The sequence below is a fragment of the Nyctereutes procyonoides genome, unplaced genomic scaffold, assembly GCF_905146905.1.
Source record: "Nyctereutes procyonoides isolate TBG_1078 unplaced genomic scaffold, NYPRO_anot_genome, whole genome shotgun sequence".
In the NCBI taxonomy this organism is placed as follows: domain Eukaryota; kingdom Metazoa; phylum Chordata; class Mammalia; order Carnivora; family Canidae; genus Nyctereutes; species Nyctereutes procyonoides.
Window position 1 is genome coordinate 27,488,532 of NW_026575133.1, and position 23,970 is coordinate 27,512,501.

At 48.3% G+C, this 23,970-nt stretch overlaps 1 protein-coding gene across 2 annotated transcripts in view; it reads right to left on the minus strand.

The window, feature by feature from the left end:
• Positions 1–23,970, minus strand: part of DHX32 (DEAH-box helicase 32 (putative)) — a 57,577-nt gene that overhangs the window by 6,318 nt on the left and 27,289 nt on the right. For both annotated transcript variants that reach the window (XM_055345940.1, XM_055345939.1), the window contains exons 3-7: positions 19,746–19,939; positions 15,731–16,103; positions 9,824–10,069; positions 8,423–8,522; positions 8,177–8,335 (exon numbers count right to left, since the gene is read on the minus strand). In XM_055345940.1, the coding sequence (XP_055201915.1) occupies positions 8,177–8,335; positions 8,423–8,522; positions 9,824–10,069; positions 15,731–16,103; positions 19,746–19,939 (1,072 nt within the window). The remainder of the gene's footprint in view (positions 1–8,176; positions 8,336–8,422; positions 8,523–9,823; positions 10,070–15,730; positions 16,104–19,745; positions 19,940–23,970) is intronic.

A 23,970-nucleotide genomic window follows, 5' to 3' on the forward strand; every position in this document is an offset into this window, starting at 1 on the left:
TTTCTCCATGCCTGTAGAACGTCAGTAATGGCGTGCTCATCATAGATGCTTAATACCTACCAGAAAAGGTAATCCACTTATTCAAAGCAAGGTATTCTCCTTGCCTTTGCAGAGTAAGATTAGATTGGTAAATATGTGTGTTTTTCTCCTGTCTGGCAGGTGGTAGAGCAATAAAGGCCACACAGAGAAGCAAATGACACAGGATTAAGCGTTCTACCCCAGACACAAGGATTTCTGAGCACTGCTAGATTCCTTTCATTTGTCTTGACTCCAGCCAGGTGCATGGTGAGCTGGCTGAGCACTACAGGGACCTGCTGGCATCGGGGAGTTCAAAATAACGAATAGTAAAAATTTCCTTATTTGCTGTTCAAACACTGACCACTAAGCTACTTGGCAAAATTTTGGGCAAAGTCTATAACTCAAAAGCCAGTCACAACTCAGATCCGCTAAAATCCCCTCGTTCCTACTAAGACTTGATGAAAACATCAGGAGAAACCACTATGGTGGGTTGAGAAATGGTTCGCTGATGCCGACGTGCAGTTCTTCAAGTCTCTAGTCCTCTCGCTGAAGAAGAGCAGAACGGGTCACGGGCCTGTTCTCAACCTGTGACACATCACACAGGTCACGAGCAAAAGGTCAGTCCTGGGAAAGCAGGTGTCCGGGCTGCAGGGGCTGTAAGAAGTAGCCTGCCACACCCCCAAACCTGCCCAGACCCCAGACACACACTGGAAGACCTGGAGCACAGCTTTAATCCCCAGCTGGGGGAAAAGAAGTTTAACTTTCCTTCTGCTTTTGAATTCCACCCTTGAGATTTACCAGTGAGCGGGGCAGGGCCTCCAGGAGATCCCTGTCCTTCCCCAGGCTCGGCCCCCGTGGCCTGGTCTGGGTGCTGGCACGGAGCACCGGGGCTCCTCGGTCATTCTTGGACACCCCTGGGCAAAGATGAGACCTTGAGAAGCCAGAGTCCCGGGAAGGAGACAGATGGGCTATTTAGGGGAAAAAAAAAAGTCTGAGAGTTCTCTCAGCCATGAAATGAAAGAACAGTGGACCTGTTGGGAGAAGGCGCAAGATGCAGTCGGAGGAACAAGCATCTCAGATTAAAAACCGCGGGACGGGGCTGGGAGCACAAACTTAATTACCGAAAACTGTTTAGAAACCAATTTCTATAAATCAGCAAAGCTGCCACGTTATAACTTACAGGATCTTTGGCAATTGTCCCTGTAAGCATCTGGCTTCGCAGCCAGGCTGTGTCCCCAAAGGGCATCTACTCCTCATTTTATGTCTTGTGGCTAAATTGGCTGCACACAGGATGATGAACAGAAACAACTTCATAACTCTGCTCCCACCCTAACACCAGAAAAAAAAAATGTTCTGGGGGTTTTATTGTATCAGAAGGAACAAGTTAATGAATGCAGATCACACAGGTGAAGCAGCAATAATAAATAACTGAATAGGATTTGCTAATAGAACATCCCACACTTTAAGACGTCTCCCCGGTGCGGCTCACGAAGTTGTCTTAGCCACAAAGCGGAAGTGCCGTTCACGTTCACGGCAGCGCTCAGACGTCTCAGCCGGCAGGAGGGCAGAGCAGCAGGTGAGCAGTCCCCAAGGGCAGGGTTGGTTCCCTTCCTCCCCCACACTCCTTAACCAACCAAGAAGGCCATGGGATCCAGGTTCAATCTGCATCACTGGAGTGGGAAAGGATTTTAGAGGTAGGGTGGCCTCGGTGGTACGCGGAGGAGACAGGCCATGCCCCCTGAAAGGTGAAGTTCCTTACCGGGAGGAGCCCGTCCTGCTGTGAGCGGGGCCTTCAGGCAGCGGCGCCGTCCCCACTGCCTGCCTAGCGCCGTCCGGGCTCACCCCCGTGCCCTCCGACCCCTCACGCCCAGCTCTGCTCGTAGCCGTGCCGAGGACGAGACCCTCGCACACCCGAGGGCCACGGCCCAGGAGAGGACTGAGGCAGAGAAGGGAGCTGAGCCCATCTGCAGGGGCCGCCCTGCTGGCTCCGGTCAGCTCACTCCTTCTAAGGGTGACACCCAGCTCACTGACTCACGTCCTCTCAAGCCACTCGCAAGGCCCTGGGGCAGGGACACGTGGACGGGTGCAACCCTGGCCCCTCAGGGGTCGGAGGTCTTAGAGGAGGGAGACCCACATACAAACCCACAGTCAATTTCCGGTGTCCTGGGGTAATTCCCAGTTGTCCCTAACTGGCCCCTCGTGGGCAGCGCCCCCACGCCCCCGTGCAGCAGGGACCCTAGCACGTGCCCACGGCCAGACGCGCTGTCGGCTTCAGGGCGTCGCTTCTCAAACTGAGCCAATGACGCCCCTCCCTGGGGCTTGAGGGTTGGGACCAAGAGGCGGAGGAGTTTCCGGGGGGCTGACTCGGGCCCTGAGGCTCAGAGCCGAACCCGCCCGGATTCTGGCAGGACTGAAGAGCCCACGAGCGCCACCGAGACGCCGCGCGCCGAGGCCGTCCGAGGCTGTTTTCGCGGGTGCTCCCGAGGCTCGACTTCATTCCCACTCTGGATTTCACGGGACACCCCGGTTTCCTTGTCACCACCCGGTGTTCACGCAGGTGTGGGCCGCGCTGCTGGCTCTCGCCCCCGGGGCGCTGGGACCAGGCCAGCGCGGCTCGGAAGCCCGTGGAAGGGGCAGCGAATCCACGGCCGAGGGGCGCGAGGAACCCGCTGTGTGCCGGCCCCGCGTTAATCTCTCTCTCTCTCTCTCTCTCTCTCTCTCTCTCTCTCTCTCTCTCTCTCTCTCACACACACACACACACACGCACACACACACACGCACACACACACACACGGAGAAAGAGAGAAATAGTCACGGCGTAAGAGGACCGAAGGCAAAGGAGCTCTCCGACCCCGCCCGGTGTGAGGGTGGGCACCGCGCGGCGCGCAGCCCACAGAGGGGAGCCAGGGGCTGGCTCCGGGTCGGCGGTGTAGACTCCAAAGCCTCGAGACTTTCAGGAACCGGGTTTAAGAGCTTGGCTCCGAAGAGGAGAGGCGGGCGGGCTTCCGTGTCCCTGGGCCCCAGGGCCGCGCCCCCGAGCCTGGCGTTCGCCTGGTCCCCGCGGCCACACGCACGAGCCGCTCAGGACGAGGGCAGACACCGCGTCCTCGGGCCGCAGATGAGCCAAGGGAAGTGACAGCCCGAAGCCCAGGCAGGGTGGGCCGGACCGGGGACATGCAGCCTCGGGCTCCGGGCCCGACACCCCCCTGGGCCCGACCTGGGTCCTCGGAGGCCTCCTGGTGCTGCCTCCCGGCGCCCGTGGCTCCGCATCCGCCTCTCGCAGGTGAAATGCCCTTTGTGGGGACCCGCTTCCGAGCTCGGGCAGGAGTCACGCAGGGGGGGGACAGCTACAGTGGCTACCATGTGCCGGTCACGTCTCTAAGGGGCCCGCGTACACGAGCGGATCTGTCTTGCCAACTCTAGGAGCCAATTACCCTGATTACACTCACATTCAGATGAAGAAGCTGAGGCCCGAGGGGTGACATGGTGCGGGGGGACTGGAGTCCTGGCGGCCTGCTCGGGAGCCCGAGCTGCCACGGCTCCCCGGCTCAGTTAGGAGCAGCGTCCCCTTTCGCCCTCAGACACGCCGGCCTGGGCCACAAGTCACGCGCTCACCGGACCCATCAAGAGCCTGATGCAAATCGGAGCGGAAAACGCCTCCATTCTGCGCCTTCAGAAATCTCCCCCGGCTCATCTTTCTGAATAATTACTTTGTCGCTTCCAAGACCCTCCAAGACCCTCACTCGGTGGCTCTTGAGTTGTTCTAGCCTTTTTGCGCCTCTTTTGCACACTCCTACTCCGCCGCCTGGACACAGCGAATAGCTCCGTGTGGCCTCTAGATGGATAAGAGCGTGACTGTCACCGACTTAGACATCCAGACGGGCGCTTGCTGCCGGTGTGGCGCCAGACCCTCTGCTCACCCGAGGCTGTCCGGGGGCGGCAGGGGCAGGCGGAGGGGCTGCGGCCCGGGGCCTGTGCCACCGCGTGCACGGGGAGTGTGCGGCCCCCTCCGCCTCTGCCCTCCCCTTAGTTCAGGCTGCAGCAGTTAAAGACCCTTTTGTAAGTTCTGAGGCAAAATCCCGTTTCCAGGGATGCGGAAACAGGCCAGGTCTTCCCCGGGGTGCACCCAGCTTAGGCCTTCCTGCGGCGGACGGAGTTCCAGATCCTTCTTCGTTGACTCCTGACTCGTCGGGCGAGCCTCCCGCACCATCACCGCAGATCACGCCACTGCGGCATTTCATCCCCCTCCTGCCAACTCCGACGCTGGCCTCGGCGCCCCGACTTTATTCTGTCCCCCGCGTTCCTTCCCGTTTCCTCGGGCGCCCGGGCTCGTCCTGTGCACCCTGCCTGGCAAGTCCGTGTGTGGGTTCATTCCTCACAGATCCTTCCAAGGCCGGTCGTCTCGCCACCGCTAAACGAGCTCTGCGTCCAAATACACAGATGATGTCTGGTGTTGTCTGGTACATCTCAGCTAGTTTGTCCCCAGTCTCTGTGCAGGTGTCGCTGCTTCCCGGAGGAAAACATGTGGTCAGCTGGTCCTGGGCAACTGATCCAGATCAACAGTAATGGTGTCGCTCAGGATGGAGGTCAACCTTCAGCACCAGGGAAGAAAAACCAACCGATTTTTTTTTTTTAAGAGATCTGTATCAAGGGAATTCAGTGAATAGCCTGTAGCCTAGTTATGCCAAATTCATTTCCACATGGCTCATGAATCCTGAAAAGGGGAACAGGTTTGCTGCATTTGCGTATTTCAATTGTAAGTTGAGTTAAATGCACCAGCTGCAAGCATCATCTTTTTTCCTTCTAAAATGATGAGTCAGAGTTAATCCACAGTTCTCTCTCCCCCAAGCACAGCAGAAAACAGTTATGTGCTATTGTCAGGAGACAAAAATAAACTGCCACCCCAACCCTCTGTCCCCGGCCCCCGCTCTAGGCCTCAGCAGCGCAGAGGGTGGCCGCCCGGAGAACGCAGGGATTCTTCTGCGCTGCTGGGGCTTGCTGGCGGCTTTTTAAAACCTTTGAGGTTACAAAGGCCGCTTTTCTTCTGCCTTCCTGGCAAGTTCACCAGACATCTGCCATCTGGACCCAAGAAGAGGCCTGGGGAATCCACGCGGGCTGATTCCGGGCCTAAGAGACGAGCAGCGGGACGGGAAGCGTGTCTCCTCAGAGCATGGTCTCTGGAAGGTCCCTGCAGGGACTGCTGTGGCCGACGGGCCTCTGACAAAAGCCAAGCTGTCTGAGGCTCTGAGGTCACCCATGAGAAACCCGGGAAATGGGGGCACGTGGCCGCTGTGGTCACAGGATGGAGGCTGCAGGGATGCTGGCCTGCCTGTGCCCCCGGGCCCACCCCCGTCGAGCTCACCAGTTCCCGTTGCTTCTAACCTTCAGATAAGACACACGCACCCAACTGAGGCTGCCATACACACTCTACAGCTTTCCATCACATTCTCAGGCCACTGTGCTCCTCTGGGCTACTCCTGCTCAGACCGGTGTATTCAGCACACGGACGCACGGCCTCAGAATGTTTTGCTGGGGCGGGGAAGCCAGGAGCCAGGCAAGCTGGGCAGTAGGGTCGTTCGGCTGGGCTGTAACCTGCCCAGGGCCGGGCAGTAGGGTCGCTACCCTTGGCTGTAACCTGCCCAGGGCCGGGCAGTAGGGCTGCTCCGCTTGGCTGTTATCCAGGTGACATGCTCATTTTCCCAGGCACCAAAATGCCAAGGTCTTCTTGGCGTACATTCTGCTTGGGCTTCTTCTCCCACCTGCGTCTGAGCTCTTCCTCTTCTTAATCTGGAGGAGATTTTCCCGATGCACTTTGTCTCCTGAGCCCTCAGGGAAGGCGACCTCCTGCCCAAGGACAGCCTCCCCTGGGGCCTCCAATCCCCGCTAGTTTACTGTGGCTCCCAGGGGCCCCACACTCCGGCCCAGCAGACGTGGCCTGGCAGGCGGCAGAGGGGGCAGGGGCGTGGACAGAACAGCAGTCTGCAAACCTGCTTCTGGAAGAACAGAGAGCTCCGAGGGAGGAAATGGCTGCAGGGAAGTAGATGGATTTCACAAGAGATAAGGCGCTCCTCTGGTCCCTCTCCCTCTTAGAGATCCCACTGCTCCTTTAGGGAAGAGAATCTTTGCTGAAAATTTAAGATTCCAAAGGGTTCCCCAAAGTAGTTCATTTTTCAAACTGCTTACTGGGAGAGTTTCCTCATAAAGCTCCGAGAAGCTCCAGGGAAGGAGGAAGCCTTGGTGAAGAGCACAGCACGGTGCACCTGCCCTGACCTCCCCACAGGAAACTTCCTAATCCCGCTTCGCGCGCTCTCCACACAGCGCTGCCCCACTTACAAGGACAAGCTGTCGTCTCCACTGTTAATTTTCCCTTGCACGTTTTCATTTCAAAGTTTGGCATCTTTGGAGGACCTTCCTCTTACTTACTCCCAATTCTACTAGTCATTTTCAGAAATATTTGAGAAAGGGTGACTCTAAAAGAACATACTTCTCAAGGGCTTGTGAATCCTACTGGCACCGCTGGACAAAATGACTGAAAAACACAGGAACAGAGAGAAAGCAGCGCAAGGAAGTAGAAATCGTTCTGTTTCCAAGCATGCTCTGTGCTCACGAGGCCTTGTGGCTGATGACTCTCTTGTGCACATTTGCCAGATAACACCCAGGCCGGTAGGTTGCCTTTCACCCTCTCTGATCAGTGTACTGAGGATGTCAACCACTGGCCTAAGGTGTGAAAAGAAATGAAGGAACTCCTTTGTGTTGAAGCATGACTGAGACTAAAATATCAATGAAGGGCAATCAACTTTAAATCAGGAGCCTTATGGGGACGCAAATACCCACTGGGGTTCAGTGAAACTAAGCACAGGCTAGAGGACAAAGCGGCAGATCCTGCGGTCAACACTGCCTGGACCTGGGCCTTCGCCTGGGCGGCAGGTGGAAGGAGTGAAAGGCATCGGACCCGCCCCCTGCAGCTCTGGAGGTGAGGTGCTTGGGGGGGGCGTGAGAAGCACCAGAGAAGGGATGGAGGGCACGGACGACTAGGACAGATGCTCAGGCCCCTGGGGCTCCGGTCTGTGTAAGGAGACACTGCAGCAGAGGGTCCAGCTTCTCGTCTGTGCACACGATCTAACTTCTGTGACTCTGTTTCCTCATCTGTAAAATGGAGCAACTCAGAGCTTTAGCTCAGAGGGCTGCTGCAGCACTGAACGACTGCGTCTGCACAGGCCACAGGGACGCTACTGCTGTTCCCCCGGGGACGTATTTAAATGGACAAGAACAAGCAGAGTGTTTGCTGCTTTCAACCTTTCGTGGCCGGCTGATTGCTGACATTTTAAACTCCAGAGCCAGCATCCCCCCCTGCCCCGACATCATAGGCAGAACGGAAGCCCTTTGCCCGCCAGGTAGGAGAAGCCAACTGGGAATGCGGGAGGTGCTGGGAGGCTGAGGGGAGCCGGTCCCGGCTTCCCTTCCCAAGCTGACCATGTGCATGGCCGCCCTGCACACCGCAGAGGCCACCTGTCCCTGCTTTCTCGGCCTTTCCACAGCACTCTGCTGGTGTTCCACGGGGCAGTTGCGGTCCCAGGGAGGGTAGTACTGGAGCGGAGACAGCCAGCACCTCCTGGGTGACAGGGGGCTTTTGTCAAGGGCCCGCCAGAGGCGTCATTCCCCTCGGAGGGTGATGGCCAGCCTGTAGCTAGAGTCTCAGTCCTAGGCTCCGGAACCTCACCCTCCGCGGAAATGCTAGACCTTAACTGCGAAGGAAGGAACTTCCAGGGGGAGCTCCCCTGGGTGACGGTGCGGTGCAGGACAGCTGGCTGACTCACATCCCACCGGGAAGCCTGGAGGCCACCAGAAGTCCCTGCCCTCTGCAGCAGGCGGCCTCTGATGCCACACTCGGACCCGCTGGGTCTCTCAGGCCCAGCCCCCCAGGCTCCAGGGTCCAATGACAGATAATTCTCCAGGGCTGGGGCAGATGGTTCTAGAGGCTTTTAAAAAAAGTCCTTCTGAGACTGTTTCCCTCTAATGGGAAAAATGCTTCAATATGAACCAAACCCCGACGCTTGCTTGCTCTGCCAAGCGCCACCTGCTCTTCACACTGGGCTGGGCAGGAGGCGAGGCGGCACGTCGGGGCCACGCGCCGGCCAACACACGAGCACAACGCTACCTGGTCTGTTCATGAAGTCGCAGTGGCCTAAGCCCGCGATGTCCACTCTCTTCATGAAGAGCACCATGCTGGTTAGGTTGGCTTCCTGCATTTCGGCTGGCTTCAGGGGCCGCATGTCTTTGGAGGCAAATTCCTCAGAGTACAGGCAGAAAAGTTTTCCTAGGAGAAACCAAGAAGAATGGTTTTAATGTCTCTAGGCTGCCTTCCCACAGGAATTGGCAGCGGTTTTCGTGACCGTGGTGCTACCTGAAGAAGATGAACCAAGAATCTGCTTGCGAATCTCTGCTTGGCTTTGGCTGATGGGCTGCGTGACGAGGGAGTTTGCTCTTATCCTAGGGTTGTACACCTTTAAATGGAAAGACAGGCTCTTTAGCGTCAGATCACTCAAGATTTCGCAGGCTCGATGGACCTGAGGGGACCATATGGGTCGGAGCACGTCACTTCTTGAAATGCTCCGCTACGGACTCATTCTCTCTGGACGAGACTTATTATTTCCCTTGCTGTGAGATAGAAACTGCTAGTGCCTTGATAAATGGATTTCAAGTTGTCTGCTTTCATTGGAGGTTCAATAAATATGGGACCTCTACACCTGTCCTGAAATGCTGGCAGTGTCATTTCTCAAAGCATGACACTGTGATGACGACAGATGGGCATACGCCACATATGCACCAGCATCATCATCTGCTGATGGGACTGTTCAAGGTTTTATTCAAATTGTGACCTCAGCGGTCTGACCTTGATAAGCTGAGCTTCTCCAGATATAATGGCTCAGACGAAGGCTGCATGTGGCACCAACAGTGATTTTTTTTTTCTATTGAAAAAAAAATTTCCTGTTGGTGGGGGAGGGTGGGGGGGGGAGTGCAAATAATATCCCTGGGTTTTCTGAATGGTAAAAGCCCAAAGTGGCTCCAAGGGAACCTGCGGAATGGTTGGAATCGCTCTGTAGCACGAAGACAGTAAGATACTAGGAGAGCCAGTTTCCTAAAGGAGAAAAGCTACGTGATCTCTAATAATGCGCGACGGGATCAATACTTGGGTAGGCTCTTTCAGTTCTTAAATGCTATGATTTCTTATGTTCCAGTGTCTTTGAGAGTTTGAGATATCCTACTTGTACTTTTCCTAATTTTATTTAAGGGCAGTTATAAAAAAATATTTTTAAAAGCTTAGGATAGAATTTTATCAGGTCAACATTAAAGCAGAAACTTGGTAAATGCTGTGTACTGGAAACTAATTTCTGGCAAATCACCTCGGGGAAGATGCTAATGATGTTGATAAAGGGGCTACCAAAAATACTCAGTAGATGTACACAGGGAAAGACTGGTTCAGGAGTCAAATAACTTGCCTTGCTAGCAGCTTAGCTTACGAAAAACCACTGACAAGGAGAACCACCACCTTTATGCTTTAGCAGTTGTGTCTTTTCCCAAAAGGTTTTCCTGTGGCACCGCAATCAACTTAGTTTGGGGATTACCTGCGTGCTCATGAAAGGCAGGAATGGGTAAACAAGACTGGCAATACTTTCCCTTTGCACACATGAGCATATCAGAGACTCCCCAGACCACATGCGTCACCCTCACTTCCCAGTGGATACGACTGCAGGAACCCAAGGACAATTATCAGCAGATGGTTTACCTGCTTGATAATAATTACCTTTCTCCTCTCCACACCCACGTCGATAACAAATTTGACCGTATTGCTCCAGATCAAAGACTCTCCAGAGCTAGCAGTTAGCACCACTCTTCTCTGATAAACTTGGCATCTTTTTTCTGTTTCATCATTTGGCTTGAACAATGCGCATTTCTCTTTTGGATACAAAGGAACCACCACCAGCTCTCCAAGATCTGGGTTTAAGTTCGATCCTTCCTGGCAGACGATTTCATAGGCTTTCTCAATATCCTAAAGTAAAAAATAACGTCGTTCATGAGAATAAACATGTCACAAACAACTCTGCTACTTAAAAAAAAAAAAGTCTAATTAAATAAAACCGTCGGCAAAAGCTGCAGAATGCATACATGGAAAGAAATACCTGTGTTGTTGTCTATGTGAATCATTACGTGAAAAGAAGATGTAACTGGATGAGAACATTTCTCTGGGGAAGTTAAATATAATTTATAAACAATTTCAGTGATTTCAGTCCAAAATGGCTTTCCTCTTGTGAAATGTACTACCTGAAATGCCTTTATGCATTTATCCTATTTTTCTAGCTTGATGCAATTTCTCATATCCATTAACGATGATGGGTAAACAATTATTTTCACATCAGTGATAATGCATCTCACTATGCTTTAATGGTGGCAGAGCTAAGAATTATTATGCAATCTCTGGATTTCCAATAAAAGCACACAGACACACACATTCTATAACCAGGATCTCTGGGTCACCCTCAAAGTTGTTTTGACCCATTTTCACTTTAAGACAGCATAAATGCAATGCAGGCAGGAAATATTCACTGCTAAATTACACATTTTGGCGTGATTCGGGCATTTAGAAATATCCTTTTAAACTGTTTCCCTGCCAAATGTATTGGAAAAAAAAAGGAAGTTATTTCTCCAAAAACTACATATAAGTAGTATGCCTCAGAAGGCAAGGCATTTTAGATAGTATTTTTCTATTTTTCAAATGCAACCATTTTTTTTAGGACCTCATATAAAAAAAAGATGTCATTTAATTCTTAAATGTTTTTGGGGGATTCCTGGGTGGCTCAGCGGTTTTGTGCCTGCCTTTGACCCTGGGGCGCGATCCTGGAGTCCTGGGATCAGGTCTCGCGTCGGGCTCCCTGCATGGAGCCTGCTTCTCCCTCTGCCTGTGTCTCTGCCTCTCTCTCTCTCTCTCTCTCTCTCTCTCTCTCTCTCTCTCTCTATGTCTATCATCAATAAATAAAAATAAATCTTTAAAAAAAATTCGTAAACGTTTTTGTTTCTAAAATTTTCTACTTTCTTAAGGGCCCAACTACCAAATGGAAGAAGCCACATTTCATTCATTAGATTTCACTAAAAATCTAGAAAAAGAGATGACTTTCCTTGACCGTTTGAGTTTTTAGCTCATTTTCCAGTGCCCTCGCTCTCTCTTCTTTTGCAGAAGAGGCTTAAGTTAACACAAGGGTTTTGTAGGACAGATCTGCCTGGAAAGATGGCATCACGGGTCTCGAAGACCTGGGGTGAGCTGTTTGAAAATTATTCCTGAGCTGCTGGGAGGCCCAGAAAGCAGGGCAGAGGCTTCCATGTGAGCAGGTGTCCAGTGACCTTCTCCCGTGTACACGTCCCCCTCCTGCACAGAGGTGGCTTCCTAGGGGCTGATGTCCACCAAGCAAAGAGTCTAACTGTTGATCATAATGAATGAAAACTTGCCAGTGGGGATAATCAGAACAAACTTAGAATTCTGATCGTGCCATCATCCTGTGTGAGGAGAGCCTGTTAGAAATTACAGGGAGGGGGGCAGGACTGTGGGCTGCGCGTCCCTGCAGTGGGCCCCACTCGGCCCACCAGGATCTCCCCCGATCCTCCCGGACGGATGACCCCTTTGAGCAGGTTGCCACAGGTGCTGCTAGAGTTGGAAACGGAAACTGATTCCAGCAGCCTGCTTGTGAGCAATTAGTTTTCAAAATAAGCCTTCAAACTGCAGTGAAACATTTCTCTTATTCTCCTAGAATACAGTTTAAAAGGTAATTTGGGACACTTATTTTTTATTTGCTCCTGGTTGCTAAAACTTCTTGGTTGTCGATGGGTTCCAAGGTTGATTTTGTCCCTAATGGACAAAGAAAAAGGCATCAAAGAAATCTCCAAAAGGAAAAAAGCAGAGCATAATAGAAACTGATGCCGTATGTAGTTTGGAGGCCTCAGGCTCAGCTGACACAGGGCTTTGTGGCCATAACCGTCAGAATTTGAGAGAAAACTGCTTGGCACACCCATCCAATGCTTCAAACGGTTGGTTCATTTCTTCTTTAGTGTGTACAGTGCATTTACCTCCATGGGGCTTTCCTACAATCCCTGGAAAGCCAAGGAAGGCAGACACACACTGGAGGGCGACCCCAGCCCCCGCAAGCCCCAACACAAGAGCATTCCCCTTCAACCTGACAGTGTTTGGTGGACAGTTTGGAGGAAGCACAATAATTGGGCTGATGGGACCGTAAATCTCAAATTCATCCTCTACTTTACGTATTTGACTTTTCCAGGCTAAGAGACAGTTGCTATAAACCCTGAGGGCTCAAAGTCTCGGCTGAGTGTCAAGACGCAGGGCAGCATGTGGCCATGGGGATGAATTCACAGCAGGTGAGGCGCTAGGCCAGCGGTCACAGCAAATGTGAGGCACCCAATGCTCACCAACCCTAAAGGTCTGAGAGTATCTCTATATTTATATTTCTACAATAATAAATGTAGCCCTTAAAATACAAAGTGACAATTAGTACGTTCCTGTTAATGTACATAACTCCTTGCGTTATCATAACACATTTCACTGCTATGGCAGATTTTTAACTTTTACATAAGAATCAAGAAAGCTTCTAATTGTATGGGAGGAATGATCAATAGCTATTAATACGGATTTCAGAGGAAGGCAAATTTTTCAAAGAGACAAACTGTAAGACCACAGGAAAGGAGTTATCTTTTTTTTTTTTTTTTTTTTTGAGAGAGAGCGTGCGCACAAGTTGGGGTGGGAGGTGGTGGGGAGAGGGAGGATGTTAAGCAGACTCCACACTCAGCCTGGAGGCTGACATCCCGAGCCTGAGATCAAGACCTGAGCGGAAATCAAGAGTCAGACACTAAACAGACCGAACCACCCAGGGGCCCCAGGAGAGGAATATCTTAATGGTAATGCTGATGTAAGTGGTAAAGGAAGGAGGAAAAGTCCGTCGGGAGATGAACTGTGTGCAGCTTGTTAGGGGGATAGTGGGGAGAAGCAGACTCCAGCTGTGGAGTTCAGAGCCCATCTGGGAGGGGAAAGCTGGTCCGGCAAAGGTCTGCTGAAGCCAGCAGGTTGCTGCTGACCCAGGCCTCTGCCCTGAGCCTGTGGACACGGGGAGCCTCCCTCGGGATCCCAGGCCCGACTCAGACGGGCTGCACCTGCCCGACATAGTGGCTTCTCTCTCAGGGCTAGGAATTGCAAATCTGGCTGGCAGCCTTCATCACACTATCACGGGCTAGATCTTCAGATACTACCAGACTATGGTTTCTTAACAGGAAATGTCCTTCTGGTCTCACTTCATGGAAGAGCATATGCCTTCCTAAGCCCTGGGGTCTTCCGGTTTGACTACCAGCCTGGGTGAGAATGCATCTCCTAGAGTGTGACATTCAAAAGTCACCGTGTCATTAATTATAGCTTATATTAAACTTATAAGAATCAAATACCTTTTTTAGGACCATCCACTATCCCTAATTCTGTCAAGAACTTTATTTTTTAAAGTCTATTTCAGGGGGGTGGTGTCTGGGGGCTCAGTTGGTTAAGTCTGACTCTTGGTTTCTTTTTTAAAAAATATTTATTTATTCAGAGGGAGAGAGAGAGAAAGGGGCAGAGATACAGGCAGAGGGAGAAGCAGGCTCCATGCAGGAAGCCCGACGCGGGACTCGAACCCGGGTCTCCACGATCAGGCCCTGGGCTGCAGGCGGTGCTAAACCGCTGAGCCACCAGGGCTGCCCATGATTCTTGGTTTCAGCTCAGGTCATGATCCTGGGGTCCTGGGACTGAGCCCCATGTCGGGCTCCACGCTCAGGGAGGAGTCTGCTTCTCTCTCTCCCTCTGCTCCGCTGCCCTCCACTACCTCCCGCAGCTGGTACTCTCTTTCTCTCTCTCAAACAAATAATAAATATTTTCAAAAAAGTGGGGGGAGTCAGATACTTAACCAGTTGAGCCACCTGAGCACCCCTGAAGTAAATAAAATCTTTAAAAAAATTCCACTTTAGGGCAGCCTGGGTGACCCAGCCGTTTAGCAACTGCCTTCAGCCCAGGGCATGATCCTGGAGACCCAGAATCGAGTCCCGCGTCAGGCTCCCTGCATGGAGCCTGCTTCTCCCTCTGCCTGTGTCTCTGCCTCTCTCTCTGTTTCTCATGAATAAATAAATAAAATCTTTAAAAAAAAAATCCATTTTAGAATTTGTGCTTACTCTGACTTGAAAGAGGCCTACTCATCCTATCAGTGTTTATTACACATTTTGCCCCCCAGAAATTTATGTCTTTTTCTCCTGGCTGCTGACTGCTAATCCTGCCGCCATTCTTTCCTTCCTAAGGCTTCGCCCAGTTACACCGAGAACCTCTAGTCGCCTTCATAGATCCTTCTCCTGGCTGCTTAATCATTTTATTACTTTCCTCAGGACTTTCTTGAATATTCATCTTGAATCATGCAGGATTAGGAAATGATAATAGAATAAATCACTGAAATAGGCAGAAGATCTCCTATTGAAGAGCCTGTATCATCTATACATGAAAAATTGATAAATACGCCATGGTTACTATACATTTGAGATTCTAAATCACTTTCTTTGTGGAAGCAGGTAAAATCTGTCTAAAGTTCCTGACGCTGGGAGGGTCAGCCATCCTTTATGCTCTGAATGTAAAACAGAATAAATACTTCTGTAAGTATTTCTGGAAGCATGTGAATCCTTAAGACAAGCATCTGATGGAGAGCTGAGAAGCTGCTGGCTCAGCCAGTATCAAATAATTTCCTTTTTGCTTTCTGCTTAATCACTGGAATCACCACATATTTGGGTCATGGTCTACTAAAAACTAGTACTTTCATTGAATAAAATGATGGGTAGGGAGAAAAAGACCAGGAAATCAGTCTCTAAGAAGAAAGGTGTAATTCTTGAGATTCTGGAGGCTTCTAGATTCAGCCAACAGAGTATGGAGAGGAAGTAGGGCTGGTGTATAGCTGCAATTAAAAATAAAAACAAAATCCAATGCAACCCAAATGGCACCTTGACCACGGAGAAGCAGTAACAGATGCTCGTTATACACTTCGAATTGTTCTTTTGAAAACACACTTTCTAGAATCCAAGTCAGAGTTTTCTCTTTCATCTTTTTAGAAGAGAAGCCCCAGGGCTGGAAGGTAGCCTTCTGGGTATGTTACAAATTCTATTTTTCTGCCTCAAAACCCACTGCCTATTGCAGGAACATCCGTGGGAATCCTTTTTGGTCCTAAGTGCTCAGGGCACAGTCCTCATCTGCAAGCAGACGCTCCTGGTCAGACGGGAGTCAGCGTGCATCTTCTCTCCAAGACAACATAGGCACGCAGGAGCAGCACCGGCTCTGGATCTGGGGCAGCCCGAGACTCGGCCTGAGAGCTCTGGAGACCACCGTTGGCGGAGTCCCGAGGCCTTCCCCGTCCTCTGCTCTCACAGCTTGTGATTTCAGAAGCCCTCCCGTGTCCTTGCTCAGAACACTTTTTATTTACCCTCCTGCACGTCTTCTCGAGTATTTAAAAAAGAGGGTGTGTTGGAACCAAATATTTAAACAGCAAGTCAGCAATCTGAAACCTGGATGTTAATGATTAAAAGCTTCCCAACAAGGCTAAAAGATTCCCCCTGAAGAACTCTATTACTCTGTTAGGTCAGAATATTACTTACTTACTTGTTCACAGGCCAGAAAGACAACAATGTCACCCTTCTCACCAGACTGGTGAATTTCAAAGATAAGGCGTAAAATAGACTCAAGGGACTCCTTCTGAGCCCCACTCAGGTACACAACCTCCACAGGGTGCTGCTTTTTCACTTCTATGAGAGGCACATTTCCATAATAAGAACTAAGTTTGCTGATCAAGTGAGGTGAGGAGTTAATTATGAGCTTCAGTTCTGGTCTTGCCAGTAAAACATCCTTAAGAAGTCCAAGTAACACGTCGGTGGCAATGCTTCTTTCATGTATGTCATCTAAGATGATGACCCCATAGCTGCCCAAAAAAGGACTGGACATCATCTCTCTCTGCAGCATGTCATCAGTACAATACCTACAAGGAAGCAGTAGTAAAGTTAGAGGCGCTCAGGAGAAACCAGAGGCTTCAAACAACACCACAAATGCCTTGGCTACACCCTCTCTCTAACCGAGGAGTTAGTTTGACATCGTCATCGTCACATGTTACTATTGATTCTGGTCTAAAAGCAAATTATTTATATCTATGGTACTTCCTTCACATCAGAAATTAAATCTATTCCCTTCTCAGCAAGACTCATCTAAGCACTGATCTTATAGGGAGAAATGTTCTCCTACAAGGAGGGAGTGTGTTATGTAAATATATCAGGGCTTAATTAAAAAGAGGAAGATGGTGACTTATGTAAAACTCTGCTAGACTCAGCAAGGCCTGGGCCTTCCAGATGATTATGTCACGCTAAGGGAATACTAAGGCTCAATCCTAAAACTATACAAACCTTCAGTTTTCTCCATAACACAGAGATCTACTTCCTACCTTTGTGTTAATAAGATCATGTGTACAGTGCTTTTAAAAGTGCTGCTCCTGATAACTATAAAAAAAAATAGACATATTGTTAAGGTTTCAGGAAATGTAGTTTATATTCCAAATTCCTAAAACAGAATTTCTGAAAGCTAAAAATAAAATATAGGATAGCTTTAATAATATTTTCTGAAATTAAATATATTGAATTTGACCTGGAATTCAAATTTGAGTAATTCTTTAAGAGAGTCCATATTTGAAATTTATATGTCACTTCTCCAAGTCTGGATATCTGGTTCAGAAAGACTATTTTAGGTATAAATTTAGGTATCCACGGTTTCAAAAACGGCCACAAAACAGCTTACAGAAGAACTATGTTATTACATATAACATCCCCCCAAAATGGTAGCAGGCATAAAGATTATATTTACTAAGTGTCTATTATGTGCCTAACAGATTAGATACTAAGGGGTTACAAAAGAAAATGAAAAAGACAATACCAAGTATAGAACACTGCCTTCCATAGTCAATAGGTAACTTTTAATCCTCTCATTTAAATAGCTAGTCAATCTGAGCTTTTTTTTAAAAAAAAAAAAACATTGGTTAGCACAGATCTCTAAGAAAATGAAATCTGGTTCCGATTTACCTTAATAATGAAAGTTTCCCTAACACGTACAGGGTGCTCACGCATCAGACCCACGGATTAGCTTATTTTGCCCAAACAACCACCCTGTGAGCAGAGTAAACACCCCGTCTTCTGGATGGGGAAGCCTGAGCATGGGGAGATCAGATCGCTTGTGCAGGGCTCAGGGGAGCAAATGGCGGGGACACTCCTTTTCTAGCCACGTTGCCACATTTTCTAGCCTCCTTTTCTAGCAACATTTCTAGGTAACGTTGCCACGTTACCTCCTCTTCAGGGCACAGGAAACCAGGAGAGAGATGGGGGAACTGCTTTCTTTGATCTTAGGGGGCTTTGCACTAGTTTGGATCTCTTTGCTGTGACTCAAACTCTGTTAGCAACAGGTCAGAGTATCTGCTGACTCTCCACTGGCTGGGGGGATGGGACAGTGGAGAAGAGAGAACAGTATCCCAGCAACGAGATTAATGGCAAAGTGCAGATAAAAAAGGCCATGTGAGGGCCAGGCCCCTGAGCAAAGGCAGCAGGAAGTAGGACCTGCAGGGGCCAGGGCAGGCCACTATGTCTCACCACCTCCAGGGAGTACCTGCATTTCAGCAGCCCCCACAGCTGAAAGCTACTGGCCATATTGAGAGAATCCTACATGCAGATAAGAACTAAAAAGGAATGTCAACATAAATTGTAGTCCTTCCTTTGACTGTCACAAGTGAATGCTTGGTGGGGAGGGGTTGCCATAAGATAATCACATGGAAGCCAACTCCCAACAGGAGATATGTCTTCGACCTATTCTGACATTATTAGACTTCTCCACAATTATTTATCTCTGTGGATTTCTAAAAAGAAATTAAACATGCACTTGATCTATATTAACAATACTGTAATATTTCATTTTAAAAGTGACTACATCCAAGAATTCCTGCCAAAAGGTTTCCAAAGTCCAGATGGCATTAAAGATGTAAAAATATCTATATTAACTTTAGAATATAGTCAGAGCTGTCCTTTAATTAATATCATGGCCACTTGAAAGGCCACTTCAAAGTCTAAGGGATAAAGAATGAATCTGTCAAGCTTAAAGATCCTTCTTCACTCCTTCCGGGTCATATGTCCTGCTTTCTCCAACTCAGGGAGTTTTTTACCTATTTCATCTGTATCATCCATAGATTATTTGATTATACATACATACTAATTTGATGACGTGGGGACACCGTGGCTATAAAAGCAGAAGGTTCTATCTTCAAGAAGTTCAAGTCATATCACTGTTGATGGAAAGATTCCCTAGGGTTTAACATTAGCCTGAAGACCTGTGTCTTCTATTTTTGAAGATAAACATTTGAGGGAAAGCAGCTTAGTACAAACCAAATGAGTCTCATGGCCTTTCTGAATCAGAGAAGTCTCCAGACTTTTCCACTAGAGGCTCCAGTCTCTCTACCTAGCTAGGAGAGGGTATTATTCCTTCCTTCCGCTAGCAAATTTACTGCATGTTCCCTATGAAACAAAGCAGGTCAGACGCTGGGGATATAAGGATGTAAGAACCAGCACCGCTGTACCACTATACCATACCATACCACACTGCACTACACCATATATACCACCCCTAGACTAGAGCAGAGCTTCCCCAGTGGTGTGCCACACAAAGGAGTTACAGATGCGATATACTGTTCCCAAGAAACTTGCCTCCTCAGCCCCTGGGAGTGGTTAGGTAGTGCCTGGGGCAGATGAAGCCCTTGGGATGGCCAAGCAGCTTTGACCATTTCCTTGAGGTGCTGCTGGATATTCCTACTTTCTGTGTGGCCCATGATATAAAACTTCTTGAGAAATGCTGCCCCAGAGCACTGCTTTTTTCCAATTATCTTTTTTCTTTTCTCTTTTCCTCTGTGTGTGAAGCTCTTAGAACCCTCTGTGCAAAGGAAATCTCACAGTGAAGCTAAAAATAGAGATAAAAAGTTGCCCTGCTCCCTCTACTTGTGGTAGCTAGTGAGAAGGATCCTTGGAACCCGTAAGGCTCTGAAAAGTACAGTTAGAAAAACACTGATCTAACCTGCTATGATGAAGACTGGTATCAAGTTTTATAGAGGTCCAGCAGAGTATTTTGTAACTCGCAGTACAGGAGGGTGAGGGAAGCCTTCCTGGAGTAAGTGGCCCTTGCATGGGGTCTTGCAGGCCTAGAAGGCATTAGTTATGCCCAGAAGAGGCATGGTCATTCCACACAGAGGGCACGTGGGCACAAACAGAACCACAGGTATGGGTTGACATGGCTGCCACACAGATAACCTATATGGACCCATCATGAGGAGGAGTTTGAGAAGCACAAGCTTGATGGTCTTTGGGTCCAACCCAACAAGTCATGACTTTTCCCTGAGGATTATGGGGAGTTATGGAAGAAGTTTAGACACGAAGTCCCTGATGATGCCAGAGCAGGAAAACAACCAGCGCATGGCTGGCTGGTGACAGACTAACCAGTTACTATGACACATGACAGACGTTTATAATGTAGAACATAAGAATACGCTCTCCTAGGGTTGCAGTGTCATCAGACCCAGTAGACCCAGCCCCCCCACACCCACCTTAGGATGGTTTCGCTGCTGCAGCAGTTTTCAAAGGGGATCATGTAGCCAACTTCATGCCCAATGTTCACATCCATCTCATCTGCCACCCGGAGGGCGAGCTGCACGGCGGTGGGCTTGTGGACCTGTGTGCATACCACACCCCCATGCTGGTAGTGGATGGAGAGGCAATACTCGGCACACCATTGAGGAACCTGTCACAGGGAAAAATGAGATAGGATCAGCTTCCTCTGGGAGAACTACCAAACAACAAGGGTTCGTCTTGTAAATAATTCCTTCTTTCACGAATGAGTCACCAGTGGCCTGCACTACATCTTACTCAGTGAAAGTCTGAACAATGTGTATTTTTGCATTAGGTCATTCCTATTAAAAAGTTTGGAACAAATAGGGGTTAGCGAGGATTGTGAAAGTTTGACTTTTTCCAGACAGAAAAAAAAAAAAGTAGATAAAAATAAGCAAAATTAAAAAAAAAAATTCTTAACCTCAGCTGTGTTTCTGAAAAAACTAATGCATTTACAGACTGTTAGCTTCTTCCTGGTTACAAGAAAGCTCCATCAAAAATATGGTTTTTGGTTACACTATATGTTAAGTAAGTTGAATTTAAATAAAATCTAAAAAAAATGGATTCTGGTATCTACTACTGTGTTTTAACCAATGTAAATATGAAATAACATTTCAATGAAAAATAGTGACTCCAAATTAAAGCATGCACAGTTAAACCTAAATGCTCATAACAAAATAACCAGACAGGTGGATTCAACATTTCCCTGGTAATAGAAGATAAAATACACAGGCATTTATTATCTAAATACAATGTAAAATAAATCCACTGAGCTCATCAATCAACCCATCCAGATTTGGAAAGACTCAATTCTAAGTCTGCTGTTAAGTCATTTATATTAAAGATCCTTTTACTGAATATGTATTATAGAGCAATTTATCAGGTTCGTTTGTGCTAGAATGAGTACACTGGAAAGTACATGTTTCATCTGCATGCTATAACCTCAGGTACTGTCAGTAAGCCATGCTTTGTTACCTGGGTCTTTAAAATAAATCATTCCAAAGTGGTTTTAAATAGATCTAAGGTACTTAAAGGTTTTAACATGTTTAATTACTTTGAGATTCGCTATTTAGTAGACCCATCAAAGAATTCTTAGATTTTAATCCTCACTATAATTTGAAAAATAAACACAACCAAAAATCCTAAGTAACTTCAAAATGAAAAACTGCTGTAGAACACTAATCCCTAATAATAAATAGCATAAATGTAGTTCCTCCATTTTAAGACAGGTGTCAGCCTTGTCAACAGGTTGGAAACTAATCAACAATTTATTCAGCACCCACTGTGTTCTGTGAAAGATGAAGGTTTAAGGTACGGTACCCAGGAAATGTGGAATCAGGGCATACCAGGTAACTACAAGGCATTCCAGGGACCAAAGTCCAGACTTCCAAGCCTGGTTTGCTACTAGCTTGTTATTTGGTTGGTTTGTTTAGTAATATGTATACCTAGTGTGGGGCTCGAACTCAAGACTCTGAGATCAAGAGTCACATGGCCTTTTTTTTTTTTTTTAAGATTTTATCTATTCTTGAGAGACAGACAGAGAGAGACAGACAGACAGAGAGGCAGAGACACTGGCAGAGGGAGAAGCAGGCTCCATACAGGGAGCCCGACATGGGACTTGATCCTGGGACTCCAGGATCATGCCCTGGGCCGAATGCAGGTGCTAAACCGCTGAGCCACCCGGGCTGCCTGAGAGTCACATGTTCTGATTGAGCCAGCCAAGTGTCCCGACTAGTTTGTTATTTGTAAATCACAATTTCTCTAAGCTTCAGTTTCTTCTCCATAAAATGGGTTGAATGAATGAGTTACTTCAGTTTTAAGCTCCTGGGACACCTGTTCCACATGGTTTAGTGTGACTCCCTAGGCACGAGATCCCATAGGGCACTCCCAGCGACCACACATGGATCACCCTTCCTGCAGCTGCTGGTCTGTTCCCAGTGTCCACCTGCCCTGCTAGACTATAAGCTCTGGGAGACCAGGGATCTGTCTATCTTGGTCACCAAATAGTCTCAAGTAATTTTTAAAAAAGATTTTATTTATTTATGCATGAGACACACACACACACACACACACAGAGAGAGAGAGAGAGAGAGAGAGAGAGAGAGAGGCAGAGACACAGGCAAAGGGAGAAGCAGGCTTCATGTGAGGAGCCCGATGCAGGACTCAGTCCTAGGACTTCAGGATCACACCCTGCGCCGAAGGCAGATGCTCAACCACTGAGCCACCCAGGCATCCCTCAGGTAATTTTATTCAATAAATAGTTGATGAACACATTCCTTAGATTTCCCAAAAATACTTTAAAAGCCCACGATTCTGTATACGTTACTGTGAATTGCTTCACCATCACCACATCACCTAAAATTTCCTGTCTCCCTCATTTTCTAAGTCATTTGTTCATTCTTGCCAAAGCCTTCCTTTCTAACCTGATTCCTTCATATCAGGGTCCATTCTCTAGGCGTCCATGACTGCAAACATCACTCCTGCGAAAACCATTTGTTTTAATTTTTGTCTCCCCACTAGATTGGAGAGTCCTTAAGCTGGACATGTGTGGTTCATATTTTCCCCAAAACTTCACAGAGGAACAGACAAATAGGAATGATAAATATTTGGATGGATGGAAGGTTAAGGATATCACAAAAATAAAAGAAGGAAAGGGAAGGGCTTGGACTTAGAGAAAAGTAATAAAAGCAAGGGACATTCACTGCAAAGGAAGCATGAGTAGTACTCACCAGCAGAATAACTACACACAAGAAGAAACATATTCTAAGACTTTCTAACTACAGATAGTAGGGTGATGGTATCACCAACAAGAATAGAAAAGTGGAAAGTAAAATAAAATAAAATGAAGGAAGGAAGCTAAACAGCAGGTGTTTCTGTGGGGGAGGGAGAGCTGGGAGGGGAGGGAGATGACCTTTGGGAGCCAGGAAGGTGTGGGGTCAGTGATGTTAAGGGACCATACCCAAGTGAAGCTAATCTGAGAGCAACTGACAAACAAGCCGGGAGCGCTGAGGGGCCGGAGCTCAAGGTTCAGGCACACGAGTCACAGGATTTCAGAGCTGGAGGGGGAACTCTGGAAGGCACATCGGCCGCGCCCTCACTTTACACATGAGCGAAGTCTTAGAAGGGTGCCTTGCCCAAGTCCTACTGCCAGCGTGCAGCCCAGCCAGGCTGGTCCAAATCCTCCCATTTCTCGTCTCGTGTCACTTCCACCACACGGCAGGTGCTTCCAAGCATCTTTATACAAAGGTGGCAACCAAAGCCCTGAGATTCTTAGCCATCAACATTTTTAATCACTCTTTCCAGCCTAAGGGCAGTGGCAGGAAACACTATAAAGACAGGCACTGTCGTACAACAGGTAGAACTGGGCTGAAATCACCACCCAGGTTCACTAAAACACCTGGGTACACTCGGTATGGTTATTATTCTAAGATCCAGGAGAGATGCTTTCAAAGTCTGGCGTTATGCGTGATTCAGACAATTATGGGCCACGTTCCCAAGCTACTGATGGGGATTTTTGACTGCATTTCTTTTATTTCTATCTACTCATATAAACAAATGCTGCAAGATTATATATTACAGTGCACTTATAATGGTATAAATATCATACAGGTCTGGCAGTGCAATAAATGTAACAATCCAACAGTCTTCATTGTCCTTTTTTGCTCCCCTCACACACTCGAGCAAATTGTTCACCTACGAAGCAGAGGAATTCGGAAACGGGAACAGCTCTTCTAAATGATTATCAGTTAAAATAACCAGTGAAAGACTGACTATGTGCATCGGGTGCTTGATGTAGGGATGTTTGCTGACACAGCCAAACTATAAGTTGAGCACAAGTAGTCACGCCTACTGGCAGAGAGCCCACAAGTGTGGCTGTGACTGCACACGACACATGGCCCGTGTGAACAGTTACACATAGATAGTGGCAGTGAGTGACACACACGCCATGATACCAACTCATTCGCCCTACTTGGTACAATGTCTCTGGCTTTTATGCACCTTCTCAATCACTCGACACCAGCTAGGGCCCATTGTCAAGCTGGACACCTTAGGAAACTCAAAGTATCAGCTGAAAAAAAGTTATGATTCAGCAACTGCTAGAAATGTGGGCGTTTCATCATTTCCAGAGACACCAGGATTCCAGCTTCCCGGGCACACCTGCAT